This window comes from Mustelus asterias, chromosome 5, assembly GCF_964213995.1.
Source record: "Mustelus asterias chromosome 5, sMusAst1.hap1.1, whole genome shotgun sequence".
NCBI lineage: Eukaryota > Metazoa > Chordata > Chondrichthyes > Carcharhiniformes > Triakidae > Mustelus > Mustelus asterias.
The window spans coordinates 62,799,926-62,824,317 of record NC_135805.1 but is presented as its reverse complement, the minus strand read 5'-3'; the positions used below and the strand labels follow the sequence as shown (position 1 = coordinate 62,824,317).

Genomic DNA, 24,392 nt, shown 5'->3' with positions numbered 1-24,392 from the left:
TCTTGAACATATTGGCTGCATGATTTATGTCATAGGATGTCATAGAATTCCTACAATGCAGAAAGAGGCCATTCGGCCCATTGAGTCTGCACCAACAACAATCCCACCCAGGCCCTATCTCCGTAACCCCACATATTTACCCTGCTAATCCCCCTGATAGTAAGGGGCAATTTAGCATGGCTAATCAACCGAACCCGCACATCTTTGGACTGTGGGAGGAAACCGGAGAAATCCACACAACCAAGGTCGGAATTGAACCCAGGTCCCTGCGGCTGTGAGGTAGCAGTGCTAACCACTATGCCACCATGCCGCCCATGACCATTAGTTGTCATTAATATTTCTTCTAAATGACCATTGTTCATTATTGTCTTGATAGTATAGCTTTGCCCCATATTTATTTTTTGAAGGCCAAGGCACCCCAAATATTGGGCCTCAGCTCTCACTTCCTTGGATGTGGTGAGCCGTGCAGAGCCGCCAGTGAATTGTAACTGAAGATTGGACCAATGCAGGTGCTGCGGCCCTAGGTGAGCATACGGGCCTCCCTGTCGGTTAGTGCCATATTGTGCTGTGTGAGATCAACAAATAGTGAGCAAAGTGCTGGAGCATTAAAAAAAAGGGGTCTTGTAAGATGCGCAGTGCACCACTGCCTTATTGGGAGCTTAGTTGGGCCGGAAAGCTCCTGAAAAACATGTATGGCCAGATTTTGAGGATATAATTTCTGAACCATTAGCAGCGAACTCTGCTTCAAACTGATACACTCATGCTCTGACTCCTGCCTACAGATCTGGCTCCTGCCACTCTCCTCCTCTTTGACTCCTAGCTTTATTCAAAGCTCCCACTCTCTGGTATCAAAAGTAAATATTTTGACACCAGCTTTGGCTTTGACAGATTTGGATATCCTGAACTGCACAACAACACTACTCATTATATGCGAGCAGTATTACCATTAAGTAACATTCTAAGCAATCTGAGACCTTTAAATCTATATACTATAAGTGGTGATTCATTGAATCAGGGTATTTATTAAATGCAGTTGACTGTGTGTCAAATGTTCATCCCAGGCGGTATTTAATTAGGACAAGCTGTAGTTTTTGTTAATACCATTTCCAGAGACAGGTGTTCTTTTCAAAAAATTGTTTCCATCTCTGTCTTTGCAAGTACGTTAGGCGGCTTGTTTGTTCCTTTTCTTAAACTTATTAAGTATAAATCCCAAAGCAAACACCATAACTGATATTTTTGCATGCCACTCTTTTGAAAAAATCTCATGATATTTGCCTGGTAAGATATTAAACAAAATGGATATGGTCCAATTGACTTACTAACTTGCAGATACTGTTAATTATATACATAACATCCATCAATATCTGAATCAATCTGTCGAGTCCTTATTACACAGAACTTCGTCTTTTCATTAGTCCTCTGATGGCAGACAAGCTGTGTAGTCCCGTAGAGACAGAGCTAATTGTAGATCGGTGCAGGTTACACACGCACCCATTTGAAAAGTTTTCAGGAAGCCTATTTGGAGATGCATCACTCTGTTCAATGCAAGTGTTGGATGTCGATATATCTCTAGGGATGATCATAGGAATTGAATAATGCAACTTCTCGCGACTCTTGTACCAGAGACACGAACACATGGAGTGAAAATGAAGAACCTCCGCGTACATGTTCCGGAAGTTCCCAGAGGTCTCTGTTGTACGGATGGTACTTTGTCCGTTTCTTCTTAGCAAGGCTTTCTGCTCTGCATCACGTTTTTCATCCTCTGCGTTCATTGTCATGAACCTCAGAACGACCAGGTTGAGGAAAGCTCCAATTACCGTCAGGCCTGTCAAAATGTAGACAAAGCTAAATGCCACATAGTGAGGGTTCTTTTGAAGAGCATCGTGCTTCTGTAGAGCCACATAGTCCCCAAATCCGATGGTGGTGAGTGTGATGAAACAATAGTAATAAGCATGGAAAAAGGTCCAATCCTCATAATAGGAGAATGCAGCAGCACCGATACAAAGGGTGCTGATGCAAGAGAAAAAACCAATGATGACCATGTTTGCCATGGAGACCTCAGTTCGTTTCATCCTAAGGCACTTCTTGATCCTGTGTAAGAGATACTTGACAAATGTATTGATTCTTTCTCCCATGCTCTGAAACATGACCAAGGTGAGTGGAATTCCAAGCAGGGCATAAAACATACAGAAAATCTTCCCTCCATCGGTGCTGGGAGCAGCATGGCCATATCCTGCCAAAGAAAAATATACATTAATTTATTAACAAACAGGATCCAATAACAATAAATCTCAGTTTATTACATTAGTCAGGAAACTTTGCATTAAAGTATTCAATAAGCCTGCTGCAAAAAAAAGTAAGATGAAAGCAAATTACTGGGGATGCTGGGATATGAAACAAAAACAGAAAATGCTGGAAAAGCTCAGCAGGTCTGACAGCATCTGTGGAGAGAGAACAGAGCTAACATTCCGAGTCTGGATGACGTTTCATCAGAACTGAAGACGATTGGAAATAGGATGAGATTTATACTGTTGTGGTGTTCATGGTGGGGTCGAGGGAGGGGGAAGGGGGTGTGATTTGCAGATTAATGCTACAAATTTGCAAATTTTCAGCACTTCAATCACCAGCTGCCCACAGTGGTGTAGAATCCAGGATATGGCCAAGTACAAGTAAGAGGAAATCTGGACCAGGTGGATGCATTTGGATAGTGGCAGGGACACCTTTGAGAGAGGTAAGACGATAAAGATCGTTAAAAGTGAACATGGTTATGCACTTTTTATACACAAACACATTGGAACTGTTGAGTTGTTCAAGAGCTGTCCATAATTCAAACCTGTCAAAGCTATCCAGGAAATGTCAAACTTGTCAAGGAACTGTCCAAGGATACTAGGTGCCATAGAGGTTTACAGCATGGAAACAGGCCCTTCGGCCCAACTTGTCCATGCCGCCCTTTTTTTTAAAACCCCTAAGCTAATCCCAATTGCCCGCATTTGGCCCATATCCCTCTATACCCATCTTACCCATGTAACTGTCTAAACGCTTTTTAAAAGACAAAATTGTACCTGCCTCTACTACTACCTCTAGCAGCTTGTTCCAGACACTCGCCACCCTCTATGTGAAAAAATTGCCCCTCTGGACACTTTTGTATCTCTCCCCTCTCACCTTAAACCTATGTCCTCTAGTTTTAGACTCCCCTACCTTTGGGAAAAGATATCCCTCTAGTTTTAGACTCCCCAACCTTTGGGAAAAGATATTGACTATCTAGCTGATCTGTGCCCCTCATTATTTTATAGACCTCGAAAAGATCACCCCTCAGCCTCCTACGCACCAGAGAAAAAAGTCCCAGTCTATCCAGCCTCTCCTTATAACTCAATCCATCAAGTCTGGTAGCATCCTAGTAAATCTTTTCTGCACTCTTTCTAGTTTAATAATATCCTTTCTATAATAGGGTGACCAGAACTGTACACAGTATTCCAAGTGTGGCCTTACCAATGTCTTGTACAACTTCAACAAGACGTCCCAACTCCTGTATTCAATGTTCTGACTAATGAAACCAAACATGCTGAATGCCTTCTTCACCACTCTGTCCACCTGTGACTCCACTTTCTGGAGGGTTGGTATGGAGGGGGAAAGGGAAAAGGCTGGTGGGCTGGGTCATGGGTTGGCATGGGTTGCACTAAATTGGCACAAGCGGTATCGGGCAATGGGGGTGAGTAGAGGAGCACTAAGTTGCCATGGGTGTGTAGGGTAATGGTGTTGGCAAAAAGTTGCTATAAGGGGTATATAACAATGGAGTGAGTAGAGGGATAGTAATTTTGCATAAGGGAATGAGGCAATGGGGGTGGGTAGAGGAGCACCAATTTGACATGAGGGTATGGGACAATGGCTTTGGGTGGAGGGAACTCATTGGCCTAGGGGTTTGAGGGGCCAATGGGCAGGGGGGGGGGGGGGGGGGGAGGTGGGTGGGTGCATGGATTGACATAGATTGCAATGGATGGGGCCTGATCAGTGTGAGGGAAGGATGAAGTCTGTCCCAACTCCCATTTCAGCCTGCACCGCCTCCACTGCCCACCCACCTGCCACCCCATCACCCCTCCTGTCCAACTGAACATCCAATCTGCGGGCTGACATTTTTAAAAATCAGGTTCACCAATCCAAAAAATTCCTAACTTGGCAAACCTGACCCGGAGACAAAATTCTACATAAGAGAGGTCGAGGAAAGGAAGAGTCAGAGATTAATCATGGGAAGATGAGTTACGAAGGGTTAATGAAATTTATCAGTTCAGGGGAAGAGCAGGAAATGGCTCAGTCATAGATTAGTAGGTAAGCTAGATCAGCAGTGGCAGACATTTAAGGAGGTAATTCATGACTCCCAATAAAAATACATCCCAATGAGGAGGAAAGACTCTATGGGGAGGAAGAATAATGAATAATCAAGGAAGTTAAAGAGGGTATTAAAATGAAAGTGGAAACATATAAGCTGGCAAAGGTTAATGTTAGGCCAGAAGAGTGGGATATATTCAGAATGACGCAAAGATGGACTATAAATATAATCAGGAAGGAGAAAATAAACTGAGGGCAAACAAGTGAGAAACATAAAAATAGACAATAAGTTTTCTTTAAGTACATAAAAAGGAAGAAAGAAGCAAAAGAAAGTATTGGCCCTTTAGATAATGAAACTGGGGGAAGAAATGGCAGAGGAGTCGAATAGATATTTAGCATTGGCCTTTACTGTAGAAGGTACTATACATTTCCCAGAAATAGTAAAAATACCCGGGCCGGGGGCGGGGGGGGGGGTGCGTAGCTAGGAAGGGGAATTAGTTTTAGGAAACTAATGGGGTTAAAGGCTAACAAGTCCCCTAGATCTGATTTTCTTCACCTCAGAATCTACAGAGATTATAGATGCATTGGTAGTCATTTTCCAAAAATCCTTGGATTCTGGATCTGTGCCAAAGGATTGAAAAATTGTCAATGTGGTATCCTTGTTCAAAAAGGGAAGGAGGGCAAAATGTCAGGAAACCATAGGCCAGTTAGTAACTTCAGTGACTTCAATAACTTCTGTTACTGGAAAAATATTAGAATTGATTAGTAAGGAGAAAAATAAAAGTGCACTTAGAAGGTCATAATCTGATCGAGCACCGTTAGCATGGTTTCATGTCTGACAAACTTACTAGAGTTCTTTGAAGAGGCATCAGCCATAGTAAATAGAGGAGAACCCGTCGATGTTGTATATTTGGATTTTCAAAAGACATTTGATAAGGTGCTTCACAAAAGGCTTCAACACAAGATAGGAGCTTTTGGTGTTGGAGGTAATATTTTGAGATAGATGAACAGAAAGCAGTCAGTAGTGATTAGGGGGTCTTTTTCAGGTTGGAGGGCAGTAACCAGTGGAGTGCCACAGGGATCAGTGAAGGGACCACAGCTCTTCACAATATATATTAATGATTTGAAGGAAAGAACAGAGTGTGCACTGGCCAAATTTGTGGATGATACAAAGGTGGAGGGAAGGCAGTTTGCAAGGAGGATATAAATAGTTTACAGAGATATATTGACAAGATAAGTGAGTGGGCAGAAAATTGGCAAATGAAATTCTATGTGGGAAAAAGTAAGATTGTTAATTTTGGAAGAAAGAATGGGAAGGCGGATTATTATTTAAATTGAGAGAGACTAAAAGCTGTAGCACAAAGGGACTTCGGGGTCCTTATTCATGAAATCCAGAAAGCTAGCATAGGTGCAGAAGGTAACAGGGAAGGCAAATGGAATGTTGGTTTTTACTGCAAGGGGGCTGGGGTATAAAATTAAAGAGGTGTTGCTGCAACTGCAAAGATGCTAGTGAGGCCACATTTTGAATATTGTGTGCAGTTTTGGTCCTCCTTATTGAGGAAAGATATATTATCATTGGAGGCGACACAGAGGAGGTTTACTAGGATGATCCCAAGTATGAAGGGACTGCCATATGAAGAAAGATTAAACAAGTTAGGTCTGTATTCTTTGGAATTCAGAAGAAAGAGAGGTGATATGATTGAAACAAATAAGATTCTTAGGGGTCAGACAGGTAAATGTTGGGAGGATGTTTCCACTCTGTGGGAGAGTGTAGGACCAAAGGACATACTCGCAGAATAAGTGGGTGCTCATTTAAGGTGGATTTGAGGAAGAATGTCCTCTCCCACAGCGTGGTAAATCTTTGCAATTTTTTACCCAGGAATCTCTGGGGGCCGAGTCCTTGAACATTTTCAAGGCTGAAATTGACAGTTTTTTTAATCAATTGGGGAATTAAGAGTTATGGAGAGAAGGCAGGAAATTGGACCTAGTGAGCATTAGATCAGCCATGACCTTATTAAATGGTGGAGAAGGCTCAAAGGGCTGAATGGCCTGTTACTGTTCTTATTTGTTATGGAGTTACATTCTAACTGGTTGGGTCAGATCATGGAAGAAGCAGAGAGCTAAAGACCATCCTGGTGGGGGATGTGTAGAGAAATTGGATGTGTATCATGAAGAGGAGACATTAGGGAGAAGAAACTGGAAAGAGTTGGAGGATGACTGAGGTACCATGAAGGTAGGTGGCAAGAGACTGGATAAGGGGAGAAAAAGAGTTGAGATGAGAAGAAATCAGTTTTGTGGGGCAAGAACAGATTGAACCAATGGGTCTATCAGAGCAGCCCTGTTGTGGATTTTGGGAAGGGGATAGAGCAGGCAGTTGGGGTTTGGGGTCCATGAGTTTAGAAATTGTGGAGGGATAATATCCCAAGGAGAATAGATCACGTTTTCTATCAGATGCTGCCATATCTGTTGAGTATTTTCAAAGATTTCTGTTTACACGCTAGAATTTTCACTTGGATTATTTTATCAAATAATGAAAATTTAATTTTTTTTTTCTGGTTTACTTTATACTCTTTATTTCATGATTGCAGAAAATGCCACATCTAAAAACAAAAAGCAGTGTTTGAAACATATTACTGCAACAGGCTGAAGTTGCTGAACATATTTCCACTGGACAAAATATTGTAGAGTAATACAATGCAGGTCAATAATGTAAAGATGAAATAAATAAAGCTATTAAACTTATATAATGATCATAAGACTAACTTAGCTAATACTGGGAATTCTGCAATGAGTAACTCATGACTCCTGACTTCCTAAAGCCTATACACCATCTACAAGGCACAAGTCAGGAGTGTGATGGAAAATTCTATATTTTCCTGGATGAGTGCAGCTTCATCAACACTCAAAAAGCTTAATGCAATCCAGCACAAAGTGGTCCACTTGATTAAGATTGACAATCATCCACCACATTAAACATTCACTCTCTCCACCATTGGCACACAGTGGCAGCAGTGCATACGAGATTCATTGCATCAACTTATGAAGGCCCCTTTGACAGGATCTTCCTAACCTACGACCTCTACCATCTCGAAGGACAAGGCATCAGATGCTTGGGAACATCACCTTCTGCTTTTTCCCCTCCAAGCAACACACCATCTTGACTCGGAATTATATTGCTGTTCCTTCAATGTCGTTGGATCAAAAAGCTGGAACTCCCTTCCTAACAGCCTTGGCGGACCTACATCAGGTGGACTGCAGTGGTTCAAGAGGTAGTTGACCGCCACCTTCTCAAGGGCAATTAGGGATGAGGATGAAATGCTGCCTTGTCAGGGGTGTTGAATAAAAACAAAGATGCAAGTGCAAAACTCACAATTGAAAAGCGTTCATGATTATCAAACATTTTTGTTCCTCATGGTAGTGGCATCTGCAACAAATCCCAAAGAAGCTATTTTGGGGTAAATCAACAGTTTTGAAAAGACCTGGATCCACAGTTGCTGAGAATGGAGTTGTGGCCTACATTAATATTAGCAGTACTTGCTTTTTTCAGGTGAAATAGTGGAAGGTCCTTAAAGACTGATTCCATGATCCAGCACTTCCAACAATGAGCCTCACTCATAGGCAGTGCAACTCAGGAAATTACAGGCACACACTGACCATAAAAGTTTGCATCTAATAAAATCCATGAATGACAGGTTAGGGGCTGCAATATGTGATTTTCCCAAAATTCACTGTCAATAAATGCTGCTCTTCACCAGGAGTGTTGCATTATAGTCAACATTCTAGTGTTCTGTAAAGTAGAAGATCAATAAGTGTGTGAGTGTGTGAACAGATGTGTGGGCATGGTTGCAAATGCGTATGCATGTGTGTGCAGTAGTCATGAAAAACAGAGACAAGGGCATGTAATAGAATAGCTATGCATGGATTATATGGATTATGGTTGGAGCAAGTTTGAAGAACAGGATGTTCTGATCTTAGGTTTTTATAATGATCAATGCTGACAACACGCCTGTGGGTTACCTAATCACCTATGGTCAACTGCTTATCTGTTTGGATTTGGGGTTGTTTTGTTGTGGCTGTTATGGCGTTGTCAAGAGATTTCAGGCTTTGTTAGGAACAGGAGGTACTTATTGATAAGAGAACTTGGTACAGGAGGTTAATGCAGCACAAAGGCTACCCTGGCGCAGAGCCCAGTTCTACATGCTTACAACATGGTTCCAGAAGTAAAATGCCTGAGATAGGACACTCGAGTCCCTCGAGTCAGGTGACTCACCTGCCCTGCACTGTCTTAAAGGTCATGATGTGGAGATGCCGGCGTTGGACTGGGGTAAACACAGTAAGAAGTCTCACAACACCAGGTTAAAATCCAACAGGTTTATTTGGTATCAAAAGCCACTAGCTTTCGGAGCGCTGCTCCTTCGTCAGGTAAGTGGGAGTTCTGTTCACAAACAGGGCATATAAAGACACAAACTCAATTTACAAAATAATGGTTGGAATGCGAGTCTTTACAGGATACAAGTGTTTAAGGCTTGATTACCTGTAAAGACTCGCATTCCAACCATTTTTTGTAAATTGAGTTTGTGTTTTTATATGCCCTGTTTGTGAACAGAACTCCCACTTACCTGACGAAAGAGCAGCGCTCCGAAAGCTAGTGGCTTTTGCTACCAAATAAACCCGTTGGACTTTAACCTGTTGTTGTGAGACTTCTTACTGTCTTAAAGGGACAGACACCATCATACACAAAAGGGGTAAAGAAATAAGAAGTTTCCAAATTTCACTATTTAGTGGAAAAGTTCAGCATTCCATAAAACTAATCATCTGGGGGTTAACTAATGTCAGTTATTCAATATTTATTGAATGCTTCACTTTAAAATGTGTAACTGTAACTAGTGTACTGTCTGGCATAACTAAAAGCCATTGTAGTGAAACGTGCATACAGCAAATTCTGTGGCGAGATTCTGTGGCCTGCCAGCCGTGTGTTTCCCGTTAGCGGGAGGTGGGGAGTTGGTTGCTAGTGGTGGAATGCTCTGGTCCAATCGCTGTCAATGAGAATTCCTACTGACGTCACCCCATGCCGGTGGGAAAGCCGTGGGCGGGAAAGCTGCGGGCAGGGGTGCACTGCCCAGAGAACCAGAGAATCCCACTAACGTGAATAGCCGGAGAATTCTGGCCCTGATGTTTAGGCATCTAGAAAATATTCCAGATGTGTATTACAGCTGTAGAGTCACTGTTGATCTGAATCACACATCCCATCCCTCTCTGACAACAAAATGAAAGAGTTGGTACAGATTCAATTTCATCCCATTGAGAGGATGCACATGTGAGGGAAAAATGTATGTTAAAGATGCAGTGGCCCTGAACTTCCATAGACTGCAACCCCAGCACCTTACTCAGGATCATGTCCAACACTGAGCAGTAGGAGGACACCGCACTGGGTCAAAATCCTAGAGCTTCATTTCGAACAGCACTGCAGGTCTGCCCACACCAGAGAGCCTGCAGCAGTTCACGAAGGTGGTTCGCCACCACCTGCTCAAGATCAATTAGGGATGGGTAGTAAATGGTGGCCTTGCCAGTGACACCCATACCCTGAGAACGAATCAAAGAAAACATACAACCTCACCAGCAAGGGCAGTGGTCATACACATCATTCTGATCAGATAGCTGTTGCCCAAGCCCTAAGCAAGTATGTTTTCTTTGATTCGCTCTCAGGGTATGGGCGTCACCGGCAAGGCCAGCATTTACTACCCATCCCTAATTGATCTTGAGCAGGTGGTGGCGAACCACCTTCGTGAACTGCTGCAGGCTCTCTGGTGTGGGCAGACCTGCAGTGCTGTTCGAAATGAAGCTCTAGGATTTTGACCCAGTGACAGTGAAGGTACGTCAGGATGGTGGTGTGGTTTGGAAGGAAATTTGTAGGATGTGGTGTTTTCATGTGTCTGCTTCCCTCATCTTTCTATGTGGTAGAAGCTGCTGTTTTCAAAGGTGCTTTCAGAACATCTTGCTGCATTGCATCTTGTACATAGTACGCACTGCCGCCACTCTGTGCCAATAGTAAACAGAATTATTGGTTAAGGTGACGGATGGGGTTTTGACCAAATGGAAAGCACAGAAAATATTTGTAAAGGAATGTTTTCAAAGGCTGCTTATCAGATAAAGCATTAAATCAAAATCCCATCAGCTTATTCAGGTAGATATAAAAGATTGGATGGCAATATTCAAAGAGAATAAGGATTTCTGCCATGTCCCTGACTAACCTTCCTTTCTTAACCAATATTATCAAAGAAAGAATTTACATTCATCTCATATGCTGTTTCTATGGTGTTGCAGTGCGAAAACATGTTTGTCTACACAACAACCGTGACTGCATATCAAATATAATTCATTGGCCATGAAGCAATTTGGGGCAAGCTGATGGAAGTTGTGAAAAGTGTGATATAAATGCGAGTTTATTTGATCATTCTCTTACCCTTTGGACTACTATCAGGTGGAGTTTTCACTGTGACTATCCCTTGCATACAAATTCTCAAATGTAGCACAAACTTACATTCAATTGACCGGGATTACTGGAGGTTGCTGTCCATTCATGTAAATTGAGTCTGTGTCTTATAAGTTCTGTTTGTGAACAGAATTCCCACTCACCTGAAGAAGGGGCTCAGAGCCTCGAAAGCTTGTGTGGCTTTTGCTACCAAATAAACCTGTTGGACTTTAACCTGGTGTTGTTAAACTTCTTACTGTCCATGAAACCAACAGTTTGCCTGGAGCTATTCCAAAAGCTTCTGTGCTCTGAGTCAGGATCAAACTCCAGAGATGCCTGCCTGCGCTATAGTTATTTCTATCTATCATTGAGCCATCAGATGAAAATAATAACTTATTTGGTTATTCTTTGGGGGGAAAAAAATGAATAAATCAGAGAGTTCAAAAACTCAGCCATGGGCTGTGAAGTTTACTCCCCAAGCAGGAAGGAGCAGATACTCTAAAAATGGCATTTTTGAAGTATATACGGTTTCTTTTATCGCCATAGTACTTCACTTAGTATCCTGGTGTTTCCACAATTTGTGCAACTTATTTTATGAAGCAACAGAATTAATATCTAAATTATATTAATAATTGATAATGTTTTATTTCTCATGTGTAGATATGGCAATGCGCTGCTTAAGCGTCTCAAGAAATGAATGGTGGCTAAGAACTTACATAACCAACACAATAAATTAAATTTATGGGGCTATCTTGGATGGAACATGTTAATCAGTCATAGAGCAAAAATAAAATTCTCATTCCATGACTCAAAATGAAGATAAAAAGTGATTTATAAAATGTGCGTTGATTTGTTTCTGTACCGTGCCCAAACTTTTATATTTCTCATATACAATTAAACCTAGTTCTCAGAACATGGATAAATAGCTTCAGGATATAATATATTATGCAACTGTGTATATGGGTTTCTCTTGTACACTTAAATGATACAATCGCTATATTTTAAAGTTGCAATTTCAGGGAAACTGTTTTATGAAGGCGGCACTATTCAATAACACCAAAAAGGGATTCTGATGCACGATCAGCTCATGCCCATAGCTTCTGATGTAGGTAGCATGCAAAGTTCATACTGCCCATTCATTTAAATAACTGCAGTATAAAGCCAATGCTAAATGCAGTGTTAAGTGGCTGCAGCTCTGAGCAGGAGAACACAAAATCATGAGACACCTGAGCCTGCACTACTTAGAGCCAACCTGCCCCTCTTAAAGGGGGGATTGATTTTGGCTGTAAAAGTGCTGGTAGTCAAAGTGAGTTTGACTTAGGACAGGCACAAGAATGGCACAACATTCCAGCTAGGCCAGAATTTATTACCCATTCCTAGTTGCCCTTGAGATATGAAGATATGATCAAAGTAAATTTGGAATTATTAAATGCACTTCACGCTTAACTCAGACTAGCGACTAAAACTTGATCCAAACTCTGTTTCCAGCTCATGATGTTGGTTTTTGTTTCCACTATACACTGGATGGACAGAACATCCAATTTATCGGCACTGGAGGTCAGCTGAGGGATATTAGGAGAGATGTACTTTAAGCACAGGGAACAGGTCATCCAGACAGACAATGGGAAAGTCATGACAGTCAATGTCAGGAGTCGAGAGTCAAGGACCCAGGTGCAATAATGCAATAAATTCAATGGCCTCAAGACTGTTGAATGTTTCTTCAAATGTCATGTCCTACCAACTGCACCATTAGTCTCAGACACGGCTCAATGTAACACAACCCATCATCTACAAAAATGTCTATTGATCAGGCTTCACACATAAAATGCACAGCTTCACCTCACCTTTACGCACCTACTGCCCAAATTTGGCAGCTTATATACACTGCTACCTATTAAACTATGACAGGACTTATCACCCAAACATATTATACTACACTCACTGACATACTTCCCTCTCTCTTGCAAGACAAGATGGCTCATAAACGGAGGTAGCAGCACCTAAACAATGGGACCTGATACGCCTGCATGGAAGAGATGGTGCTTGCCATCAATGGAGCAACCGTGACTGAGGTCATGACCAGCAGCAGGCCTGAAATGGTAGATCATGGTTTACAAATACCCTGCTTGCTTTCTACCTCCCTCCCCTCACCACAAGCTTAACCTTGTGTCGTTTTCTTTTTAGACACTCAACAAATACAACCAGATCAGAGGTGGAAGAACAGAAAGACTGAAACAAAGAAGAAACACCATCATTCGCTCGCACTTTACAGCCACCAGTTCATATTCTTATGCGGTGCGCATTTTACAGGATAATTTAGATGCCTGATTTGCATGTGATGAGAGACCAGGCACGAGTTCCCCGCAGCTATAGCAGGGGACAGGGGCCAATTTGTCAGATGGCATGGTCACACACCTGTTGTGTTGCAGAGGACTCCCTGTGTCTCTGTCTTTCTCATCCTCTTCCCTTTCCTTATCTTTGTTTGTTTTTCCCTCTCTCCATCTCATACTCTTCTTTATCTCTCTTTGTCTATGCTTGTGACATCTTTTCACTACCTCTTTAATTTTTGCACCAAAATGACATAATAAAAAAAGTGCTAGGTATATATAGGAGCATTAATATCCATGACATCAGAAATCCAAAACTTTTATGTTTAACTTATCCAATTCATCCCCTAGTTTTAATCAATTGGTGGATAATGATGCATGTAACTTACATTTTTATAATCTTTTACTATTAAAATAGCTTGACAATGTAATTTTGATCTGAGGTTTCTCTTATATGTAGATTTTCTTCTATTTTCACTATGGAATTTTCAAAAATATTGGAGATAAAATAAATCTAATCATTATGTTGTGATCTCCAACACATGATTGACGAAGTATCTTCAATAGTTTTCTGGTGGTGAATGACTTACCTTGCCATGGAGCATCAAAAACAATGACAAGTCAAAATACCAATCAGAAGTTGGCTGAAATCATTTAAATCTGCTGTATCAGCAATCAAGAATGAGCTTTTTATACAGGCTAATGTATTCTAACAAAATTGCTGGTAATAGTAAAGATTGCACAATGGAGACAAATGAACAGCTCAAAATGTGGCCTTTCATATCAAGAAAAACTGCACATTCAAGCAGTTCTTAAACTTAAAGGGGTGATTCTGTAATTCAACGCTTGCGGCAGGAAGTACCGCTCACATGGGCACATCTTGGGACATCACAGCTGGTCTGCTGTGATTTTCCATTCATTAAAATTAATGAAGTGAAGATCACAGCCAGTGGCCTACCAATTCCTGAAAGTCACCTACTGCGTGGTGAGGACTCCTGCACTCTGAGACTCTGATCCTAGAATTAGCCCTTAAGTACTTTCTTTTGGATTAATTCAACACTGCCGATGGGTTGCCACTTATTTTTCACTGTGCTGTGAGCTTTTGATATGCCATTAATTAATAGATTTAATGTCAGAACAAAAATAATTTATTTTTAATGGTAACTGTTTCAAATAATAGGCAGGCACAAATTAAAAATTTAGGAATAAAGGAATAAAAGCAGATACTGAGATCGGCATGGTGGCACAGTAGTTAACACTGCTGCCTCATGGTGCCAGGGGCCTGGGTTCAATTCCAGCATTGGGTGACTCTCTGTGTGGAGTTTGCCAGTTCTCCCTGCATCTGCGTGGATTCCCTCCGGATGCTCCGGTTTCCTCCCACAGTCCAAAGATGTGCAGGTTAAGTGGATTGGTCATGCTCAGTTGCCCCTTAGTGTCCAAAGATGTGTAGATTAGGTGGATTAGCCATGGTAAATGCATGGGGTTACGGGGATAGGGTTGGGAGGGTGGGCATGGGTAAGATGCTCTTTTGGAGAGTCAGTGCAGACTTGATGGGCCAAATGGCCTCCTCCTGCGCTGTAGGAATTCTATTCTATGGTTTAGTTTTTACCAAAAGAAAAGGACTTCATCTATGTGAGTTGTGAAAACAGCTATCAAAGAAGTTAGAATAGTTAAAATTGGCTTCAGAAGACAATTAGATTTACAAGCATCTAATTTTCTGTTTTAAAAAACATTTGGACCTGCATTCCTTTATAGCTGGCTTAATCTGTGCTATACTCATGATTAGGACACACTTGGTGTTGCTATTGGGTGTAAAATGAAAATCATCTATTCCCCAATACTGACACCTCTCAGTGTAATAAATTTTTAAAATCCAAAAGTATCTTCAAATTTGAGAATGATGTAGAACCATATATTTCCTTACAATAGCAATTACAATCTTATGTTTCTTCGGGATGCATAAATACTACATTAGCCACTAATGTCTTCCAATTAATAGAATGTTGTCATGTAAGTGTACCACACGACATTTCTGAATTCAGCCTGTTTCTTTCATCACAGTGTGTGGCCAATTACAGTGATGTTTAATAATAAATTGTTAGGATAAAGGCTCATGGACATCCAGTCACTTGCTTTGCATAAATAAGTTTGATCATATAAAAACAAGCACATTAAAAAAACTCTTTTGTGAAGGTTCAAAGTATTTTAAAGTCGATTTTATTTTTAGTAGAACTTGGCTATGGTTCAATTTGGGCCATTAATATAAAAGTTTTTTTGTCCTTATGGTCCATAGGGAATGAGCCATAGTGAAGCCATACTTTAACTCCAGGTATGCCTGCAGGGCACAAAGTAATTGAAATCAAGTGATAAAACTCTATAAAACTTAAAGTAGCAGAATCTGTTCAATCGCTGCATCTTCTCCTTCTCAATCTCTTTATAGCTTTTGACATGTCTGACTGCCCTATCCTTGACTCATGCAATTCCATAGTGACTATGCCTTTGCTTGGTTGCACCCCAACCCCATCTAGTGCATCTGCAAAAATAGCCTCCTTCTTGCTCACATGCTGTTATATCTAGGGACCCTGAGCATCTAATCTTGATCCCCTCCCATTGCTCATTTTACGTGCTATTCATTGACGCTAGCCAAAGAAATAGGGTCAGGTTCCACATGTATACTGATGATACCCAGCGCTACCTCTCTTGATCCTGCAATTGCCTCTGTGCTGTTAAATTAGCCAATGAACTGAAATTTCCTTCAGTTAAACATTGGAAAGAACAATATAATTGCCCGATGCCTTCACCACAAACTCTGTCTCCTCACCACCAATTCCATCCTCTTTCCCTTCTACTGTTGCAAGTTAAACCAGACCATTCAGAACCTTGGCATCCTATTTGATCTTCAGGTGAATTTTGAACCCATGTCTGCTCCATCACAAGACCAAGAACCTTCATAACATAGTCTATTTCTGCCCCACCTCAGCTGCCAAAACCATCCTCATCTATGTCTTTGTCACTTCCAGCCTCAACTGTTACAATGATCTTCTGGCCCCCTACTCTTAACCTAGCAGAAACTTCAGTCCATCTGAAACTGATGCTGTAAACGACCCCATCCCAAATCCCACTCCACCATCACTCATTTGCTTGTTGAACTGCATTAGTTCTCTGTCACCCAATACCTTAAATTTTAACTTCTGGTCTTCATTTTTAAATGGGCAGCACAGTGGTTAGCACTGCTGCCTCACAGCGCCAGTGACCCGGGTTCGATTCCCAGCTTGGGTGACTGTCTGTGTGGAGTTTGCACATTCTCCCCGTGTCTGTGTGGGTTTCCTCCGGGTGCTCCGGTTTCCTCCCACAGTCCAAAGATGTGCGGGTTAGGTGGATTGGCCATGCTAAATTGTCCCTTTGTGTCAGGGGGACTAGCTAGGGTAAATGCATGGGGTTAAGGGGTAGGGCCTGGGTGGAATTGTGGTCGGTGCAGACTTGATGGGCTGACCCTGCACTGTAGGATTCTATGATCCTTTCATGACCTTGCCCTTCCTCAATGTAACCTTCTCCACCCTACAGATCTACAAGAATTCTGCAATCCTGGAACTGTGCTGCAGGTTCAGCCCTCATTCTCTACACGGCTTTGTCAAGGGCAGGTCGTGCCTTATGAGCCTGGTTGAGTTCTTTGAAAATGTGACCAAACACATTGACGAAGGAAGAGCGGTGGATGTGGTCTATATGGACTTCAGCAAGGCGTTCGATAAGGTCCCCCATGCAAGACTTCTTGAGAAAGTGAGAGGGCATGGGATCCAAGGGGCTGTTGCCTTGTGGATCCAGAACTGGCTTGCCTGCAGAAGGCAGAGAGTGGCTGTGGAGGGGTCTTTCTCTGCATGGAGGTCAGTGACCAGTGGAGTGCCCCAGGGATCTGTTCTGGGACCCTTGCTGTTTGTCATTTTCATAAATGACCTGGATGAGGAAGTGGAGGGATGGGTTGGTAAGTTTGCTGACGACACCAAGGTAGGTGGTGTTGTGGATAGTTTGGAGGGATGTCAGAAGTTGCAGCGAGACATAGATAGAATGCAAGACTGGGCGGAGAAGTGGCAGATGGACTTCAACCCGGATAAGTGTGTAGTGATCCATTTTGGCAGATCCAATGGGATGAAGCAGCAGTATAATATGAAGGGTACCATTCTTAGCAGTGTAGAGGATCAGAAGGACCTTGGGGTCCGGGTCCATAGGACTCTTAAATCGGCCTCGCAGGTGGAGGATGCGGTCAAGAAGGCGTACGGCGTACTAGCCTTCATTAATCGAGGGATTGAGTTTAGGAGTCGGGAGATAATGCTGCAGCTTTATAGGACCCTGGTTAGACCCCACTTGGAGTACTGCGCGCAGTTCTGGTCACCTCATTACAGGAAAGATGTTGAAGCCATTGAAAGGGTGCAGAGGAGATTTACAAGAATGTTGCCTGGATTGGGGGGCATGCCTTATGAGGATAGGTTGAGGGAGCTTGGTCTCTTCTCCCTGGAGAGACGAAGGATGAGAGGTGACCTGATAGAGGTTTACAAGATGTTGAGAGGTCTGGATAGGGTAGACTCTCAGAGGCTATTTCCAAGGGCTGAAATGGTTGCTACGAGAGGACACAGGTTTAAGGTGCTGGGGGGTAGGTACAGAGGAGATGTCAGGGGTAAGTTTTTCACTCAGAGGGTGGTGGGTGAGTGGAATCGGCTGACGTCGGTGGTGGTGGAGGCAAACTCGTTGGGGTCTTTTAAGAGACTTCTGGATGAGTACATGGGATTTAATGGGATTGAGGGCTATAGATAGGCCTAGAGGTAGGGATATGATCAGCGCAACTTGTGGGCCGAAGGGCCTGTTTGTGCTGTGGCTTTCTATGTTCTATGTTCTACATCCCACTACTGGCAGCCATGATTTCTATCTGCTAGGCTCCAAAACCTGGAATTTCCATAATAAATCTCTCTGCCTGCCTCTCCTCCTTTGAAAGTCCTTAAAACACCCCTCTTTGAAAACATCACCCCTCTTAATATCCCATTGATTCATTGTCAATCTCCCTACTGGCCATGCTTTTGTCAGGGGTGGGGTGGTGGTGGTGGTGGTGGGGTTAAGGGAAATAGGCCACTGACCCAAATAACACGCTGCCTATGCTATAAGATGGTTGTTGTCGGGAGTGGGCAAGCTGAAAAGGTGGGAACAGTTGGGCTGCTTCTTGTACTTTGGTACTAAGAAAGTACCCCCTCCCCTTCTTCCTACCTGCCTACCCTAACCACCTCACCCAACCCCTGCCTGCCTACCAAAACTGCCCAAATCCTCCAAACCCGAGACCCTGGACTCCGGAATCAATTGTCCTTCTTCGTGGGCCTGCTTGCAGACCTGGCGATGCGCACTAATGCATTCTTGACACTGCCAGGACTACTAGAGCTGACAGCCCACTGGTTTGCCTCCTTGCTTTACCCCAGAGAGTGGAAGATAATGGCAAACTAGGACTGAAAAAAACTGCCAGGAAAACAGCTCAGAATAAAGCATCAGCAGACAATGAGCCAACGATCTGCCTTTGGGCAGAGCATGAATGAATGAATGAAGGAATAACAGTTGTTTATTTTGGCTTGAGAATGTTACTGGCTTCTCTGTGAGTTGAAGTAAAGCATGTTCGTGATGAATACATATGCTGCCATTCCCCACTGAAGTGTTACATTATTCACAGACTAGACAGCTGACATTGAGTTATAAGACAGCAGTAATCCAGTCCGATCGCTCTGATGATGTCCTAAATAGACAGTTGCCGGATTTAGAAAATCCAAACAACACTAAGGAAGAAATTGATCCTAAGACTATTTGCAATTCATCTAATATATGAAGGATTTTCAAAATTATTGGGCATTTTTGATTTGCTGCACTTGGGACCATTATGCAGTGACCAAGAAAATCGTATTAGAGCTGATGGAGACATGAACTCAGCACTTTAAACAGTGTGTGCTTGATGTGACAGTATTTTGTCTTTCATATTACAGTAGTTTTTTTTGGTACAATATTATCCACAAAGTCATAAGGAGGCACAGGAAAGTGAGAAAGTCTGTTTGAGAATAATTCAAGCAGCAAATGGCTTCTGTGCAGTAGGCAAGCTTAGGTGTATAGCGCTCCCACTTCCTAAGGCGCCACCACATTTTGCGAAACCAATTTAGCAATAGGACTAAGAATAAGTAAAGATGAAACACAACGTGGAGGAGAAAAGATTAATCTAACTGAACTAGGACAGTTCATTTCAAAATAGAATCAGGGATAATCAAAATCAATGTGGCCGATTTTGCAGCCTGAATTGAGGATGAACTAAGTGCATTCTTTATTGGGGTCAAAACTCCTCAGCTCTACACCTCCAGTGCAATGAGCTGTATGACGCAACCTGACACTGACTGATGATGGGTGATCTATCGTTTTTTTTGAACAGCGAAGAGAATTCCTCTTTCCACAAGCATAAATGTTTCTGCTTTCTAGCCAACAACCTTGCATTGGCTGAATGCAAACATTTTAGGCATTATAACATTTCATTTATTAATCTGGATGGATGTTTTCCCCCATGGTAACAGAATAAAGTTATGCATTGGCAGATTAACCCCTCGAGCTCTCAAGTAGAAAACTACAATGGATTCTCATATATTGGTTACCACCACCTTCTCAAGGGTAATTAGAGTTGGGCAACAAATGCTGGCCTAAACATGAATGAATTAAAAATAAAAAAAAACAGGGGCCATGGCTTTCTGAACCACATGGATGTTATCGGCATAGAAAGAGATCCGACAGTTCAAGAACTTACAAATTTATGTGCAAACCTTGAGAAACAAGTGATTTCACACCATGGTGGGAATTTGGACTTAAGATTTTGCATTTCAAAGACCTGGGCCAGAATTGTATGCTCATCCGCAGCAGGTTATGAGGCAGCGGAGGGAGTGTGAAATTGCATGGGCGGGATTCCCTCCAGGTCCCTGCTCGCCCTGAGCTGGCAGTGATTTTACAATGATGTGGACAAGGCCTAGAACAGGAAGCCTATCCTTGCCCCAGTTGAGGTCCTTAAATGGCCAAATAATGGCCACTTAAGGGCCTTTCCCATCAAGCCTGGATTTGTAGGCTGGTGGGCAGATGACAGCTCAGGAAGAAAATGCATAAATAGAGATAGTTGTATCACAGGCAGGAAGGGGGAGAGGGTGGGGGGGGGGGGGGGGCACTCTGCGCCCTCATGGTTTCCCTGCCCTCCCAGCCCTGGGGCCTCTTCTACTTCCCCTCTCCAGTCCCCAGGACTTAGTACCAGGGAATATGATTGTCTGGCAGCTCTCAAATGTGGGACTTTCTCCCGAGTGAGGGACGATGTGTTTCAGGCTGACTCAGCCCCTACCATCCCAAAAATTCAGGCCTTAGACTTAATCTATTCAAGAGCATTTGTTATCTTTTGAGACAAAGTGTTTGAGAAGTGGAGATATGGAAGTTACCCGCAAACTAATTGCAAGCACTGCTGGTCTAATGTAAAACTAATATGATTGGGTAGGTTGGATAGAGTATGGGAAGGAACATGCTTGGATGAATCCTGCTGCAAGTTTCTGATTTTGAGTTTTAATCAGAAGACTTTTGGGGGAAATTACCCGGCTTCCCAGCCGTGTGTTCCTTGGCGGCAGGAGATGTTTGCTGGCGACAGGATTCCTAGTTTTGCCACTGTCATTGGAATTTCTCATTGCTATCACCCCATGCCATCGTGAAACCCATGGGAGAGAATCCCACTCTCGTGAACAGCTGGAGAACTCCCCCATAGATTCACTCTTAAGAACCAGCAAGCATCTCAAGGATTACAAAGGATGAATTGATGAGGAAATATAGTACAGGACATTGTATCTTCTACCCAAGGAGATCTATGCGACAATATGGAAAGACCAGAGAAACTGAGATTATTCTCCTTGGAGCAAAGAAAGTTAAGACCCATTGAGGCATTCTAAATCAAAGATGTTGATCAAGTAAACACGGACAAACTGTTTTTAGTGGCAGAAGGGTCAGTAAGCAGAGGATACAGATTTAAGATAAATGGCAAATGAACCAGAAATAACACAAGGAAAATAATGTTTCTGCTGTGAGCTGCTGCACTCCTGACCGCACTGCTTAGCAGGGTGATGGAAGCAGATTCAATAGCAAGGTTCAAAAGGCAACTGGATTAATTCATGTAGGGGACAATTTTCAGAGCTATGGATAAAGGGCAAGAGGGTGGGACTAATTGAATAGCTCTTTCAAAAAGCTGACATAGACATGATGGGCCAAAGAGCCTCCTCCAATGCTGTATGATTCCATGTTTTTCCTTTTGTTTATGCGATATAGCACCATGTTGGTTTCATTCAGGTGATTGGGTAGTTAGCAGATCAAGGCATGGAAACTTTTTCCCCCTGGCCTACTCTGAAATCATGGGCACATAAGGAAACTCTGTCCGAAAGAGGCAGCAAGCAATATTTTTAATTTCCCTTGGTTCCGCCAGAACCTTTGCTTCCACCAGGCCTCCTGTTTTGAGAAAGCAAGAATTATGCAAACGAAGACCATTATTGGTGGCAAGGTTTTATGGCCTCTATTTGTAATGAAATTATGGTATGAGATATACTGTAAGGATATCTTTGTAACATCGCCTCGCTTTGATTTTAATAATTTAAACAGGTTAACACTTTCACTAAAATTGCAACGGGTGGAATTTCAGCCTGCATATTAAGTGTTACAGTAATATTCTAAAGTGTACATTTAATGACTGGGTTCCAATTTCGATGTGATAAGGATCAGTACAAGTGCTAAAAATCCTTCACCACCTTGGCATTAATCTAGTGGGATGGATGGTGACATGCCTGTGGTAGAACCTGCTCATTTTCATTCAGTTGAAGTCAATGAGTGAAAATCAAGTAGGTTTTAGTGTCTGTGCCATCAGATTCTAAACCGGAAAGACAAAAGTTTACCCCTCAATGATTTATTTGTTTTTAGAAAGCAAGAATTATGCAAGTATTTTACTAAAATATTCTTTTTACAATCCAGGGTGCCACCAAAATATTACATAATACAATGTAGACTAAGATCTAATGAGCTCATCACATATGGTGTTTTTTTCATTTAATAGGATTTCATTCCATATTTCTGGCACATTGTGTTCTTAGTCTGAGCTCTCCATAGAAAATGATTAATCATGCATTGACTAATGATTTCTGTTGAACAACTACAGGTAAATACTAAATTATTTACACAATCCAAGGGTATTTTCTTCGTCAGAGCATGCCATTTCAACTAACTTATTTGTGGTCAAGAGCTTGGTCAACACCCAATATGTGGCTCTGGCATATTGCTCTTGCCTCTGAGTTGGAGGTTGTGGTTCACTGCCTGCTCCAGAGATTTAAGCTACAGAAGTATTAGCCCAGGACATATGGAATTAGATTCGCCATCAGAACAAACTCAACAACTGAGCTCTATGTTGGCATCAATTCATGTCTCATGACGCTCTGTCCACAAATTGCGAAGAACCAGCAGGCAATGGTCATGTGTGCCCTCAACCCCAACCCTTGATGCCAATGATGAGTCCAAAAAAGGCTTTAACTCCATCCTGGGCACCATATTCTCCAACATTCCGAAAGAAGGTATGATCATCCTCCTTGGGGGCTTCAATGTCAGGATTGGAAAGGACTCCCAACTCTTGAAAGGAACTATCGGAAAGGAATGATTTGGGAATTGCAACTCCAACGAGGTTCTCCTGCTCACCAAATGTGCAGAACACTTGCTTGTCATCATTAACACACTTTTGCACCAAAAAGGACAAGTTCAAGATTGCCTGGAGACTTCCACAATCAAAACGCTGGTGCATGATCAACGATATAATTGTCCAATGCTGAGACCAAAAGGATGCCCTCATCACCAAAGTGATGACCAGTGCAGACAACTGCTGGCCAGACCAGCAGCTGATTTGCTCCTCTATGTCCATTAAACTCTACCAGAAGCAATGGAAGATGAAGAAACAGTTCAGAAAAAAGATCAACATTGAGTGGCCAAGAGCCAAGCATGCAAACAACGGAGGGAGATCTGGAGGAGTACAAAGAAAGTAGGAAAGAACTCAAACAGGGAATTAGAAGGGCAAAAAGGGGTCACGAAATGTCGTTGGCAGACAGGATTAAGGAGAATCCCAAGGCATTTTATTCATACGTTAGGAACAAAAGGGTTGTCAGGGAAAAAATCGGACCTCTCAGGGACAAAAGTGGGGAATTATGCTTGGAGCCCAAAGAAGTAGGGGAGATCCTAAATGAATACTTTGCGTCGGTATTCACAAAGGAGAGGGATGTGTTGACTGGGAGTGTCTCGGAGGGGAGTGTTGAACCGTTGGAGAAAATCTCCATTACAAGGGAGGAAGTGTTAGGTTTGTTAGAGAATATAAAGACTGACAAATCCCCAGGGCCTGATGGAATCTATCCAAGGCTGCTCAGGGAGACGAGAGATGAAATCGCTGGGCCTCTGACGCAAATCTTTGTCTCGTCACTGGACGCAGGTGAGGTCCCAGAGGATTGGAGGATAGCTAATGTGGTCCCGTTATTTAGGAAGGGTAGGGAGGATAACCCGGGTAATTATAGGCCGGTGAGCTTGATGTCCGTGGTGGGGAAGTTGTTGGAGAGGATTCTTAGAGATAGGATGTATGCGTATTTAGAAAGGAATAAACTCATTAACGATAGTCAGCATGGTTTTGTGAGAGGGAGGTCATGCCTCACTAACCTGGTGGAGTTTTTTGAAGAAGTGACCAGAATGGTTGACGAGGGAAGGGCCATGGATGTCGTCTATATGGACTTTAGTAAAGCGTTTGACAAAGTCCCTCATGGTAGGCTGGTGAAAAAGGTTGGATCTCATGGGATAAAGGGGGAGGTAGCTAGATGGGTGGAGAACTGGCTTGGTCACAGAAGACAGAGAGTGGTAGTGGAAGGGTCTTTTTCCGGCTGGAGGTCTGTGACTAGTGGTGTTCCGCAGGGCTCTGTATTGGGACCTCTGCTGTTTGTGATTTATATAAACGATCTGGAAGAAGGTGTAACTGGGGTGATCGGTAAGTTTGCGGACGACACAAAACTGGCAGGACTTGCAGATAGTGAGGAGCATTGTCAGAAGCTACAGAAGGATATAGATAGGCTGGAAATTTGGGCAAAGAAATGGCAGATGGAGTTCAATCCTGATAAATGCGAAGTGATGCATTTTGGTAGAAATAATGTAGGGAGGAGCTACACGATAAATGGTAGAAC

At 42.6% G+C, this 24,392-nt stretch overlaps 1 protein-coding gene across 1 annotated transcript in view; it reads right to left on the bottom strand.

The window, feature by feature from the left end:
- Positions 1–1,388: 1,388 nt before the first annotated feature.
- kcnk3a (potassium channel, subfamily K, member 3a) overlaps positions 1,389–24,392 on the bottom strand; it is a 90,251-nt gene continuing 67,247 nt past the window's right edge. Inside the window, exon 2 of the mRNA XM_078212666.1 lies at positions 1,389–2,233. Within this exon, the coding sequence (XP_078068792.1) occupies positions 1,389–2,233 (845 nt within the window). The remainder of the gene's footprint in view (positions 2,234–24,392) is intronic.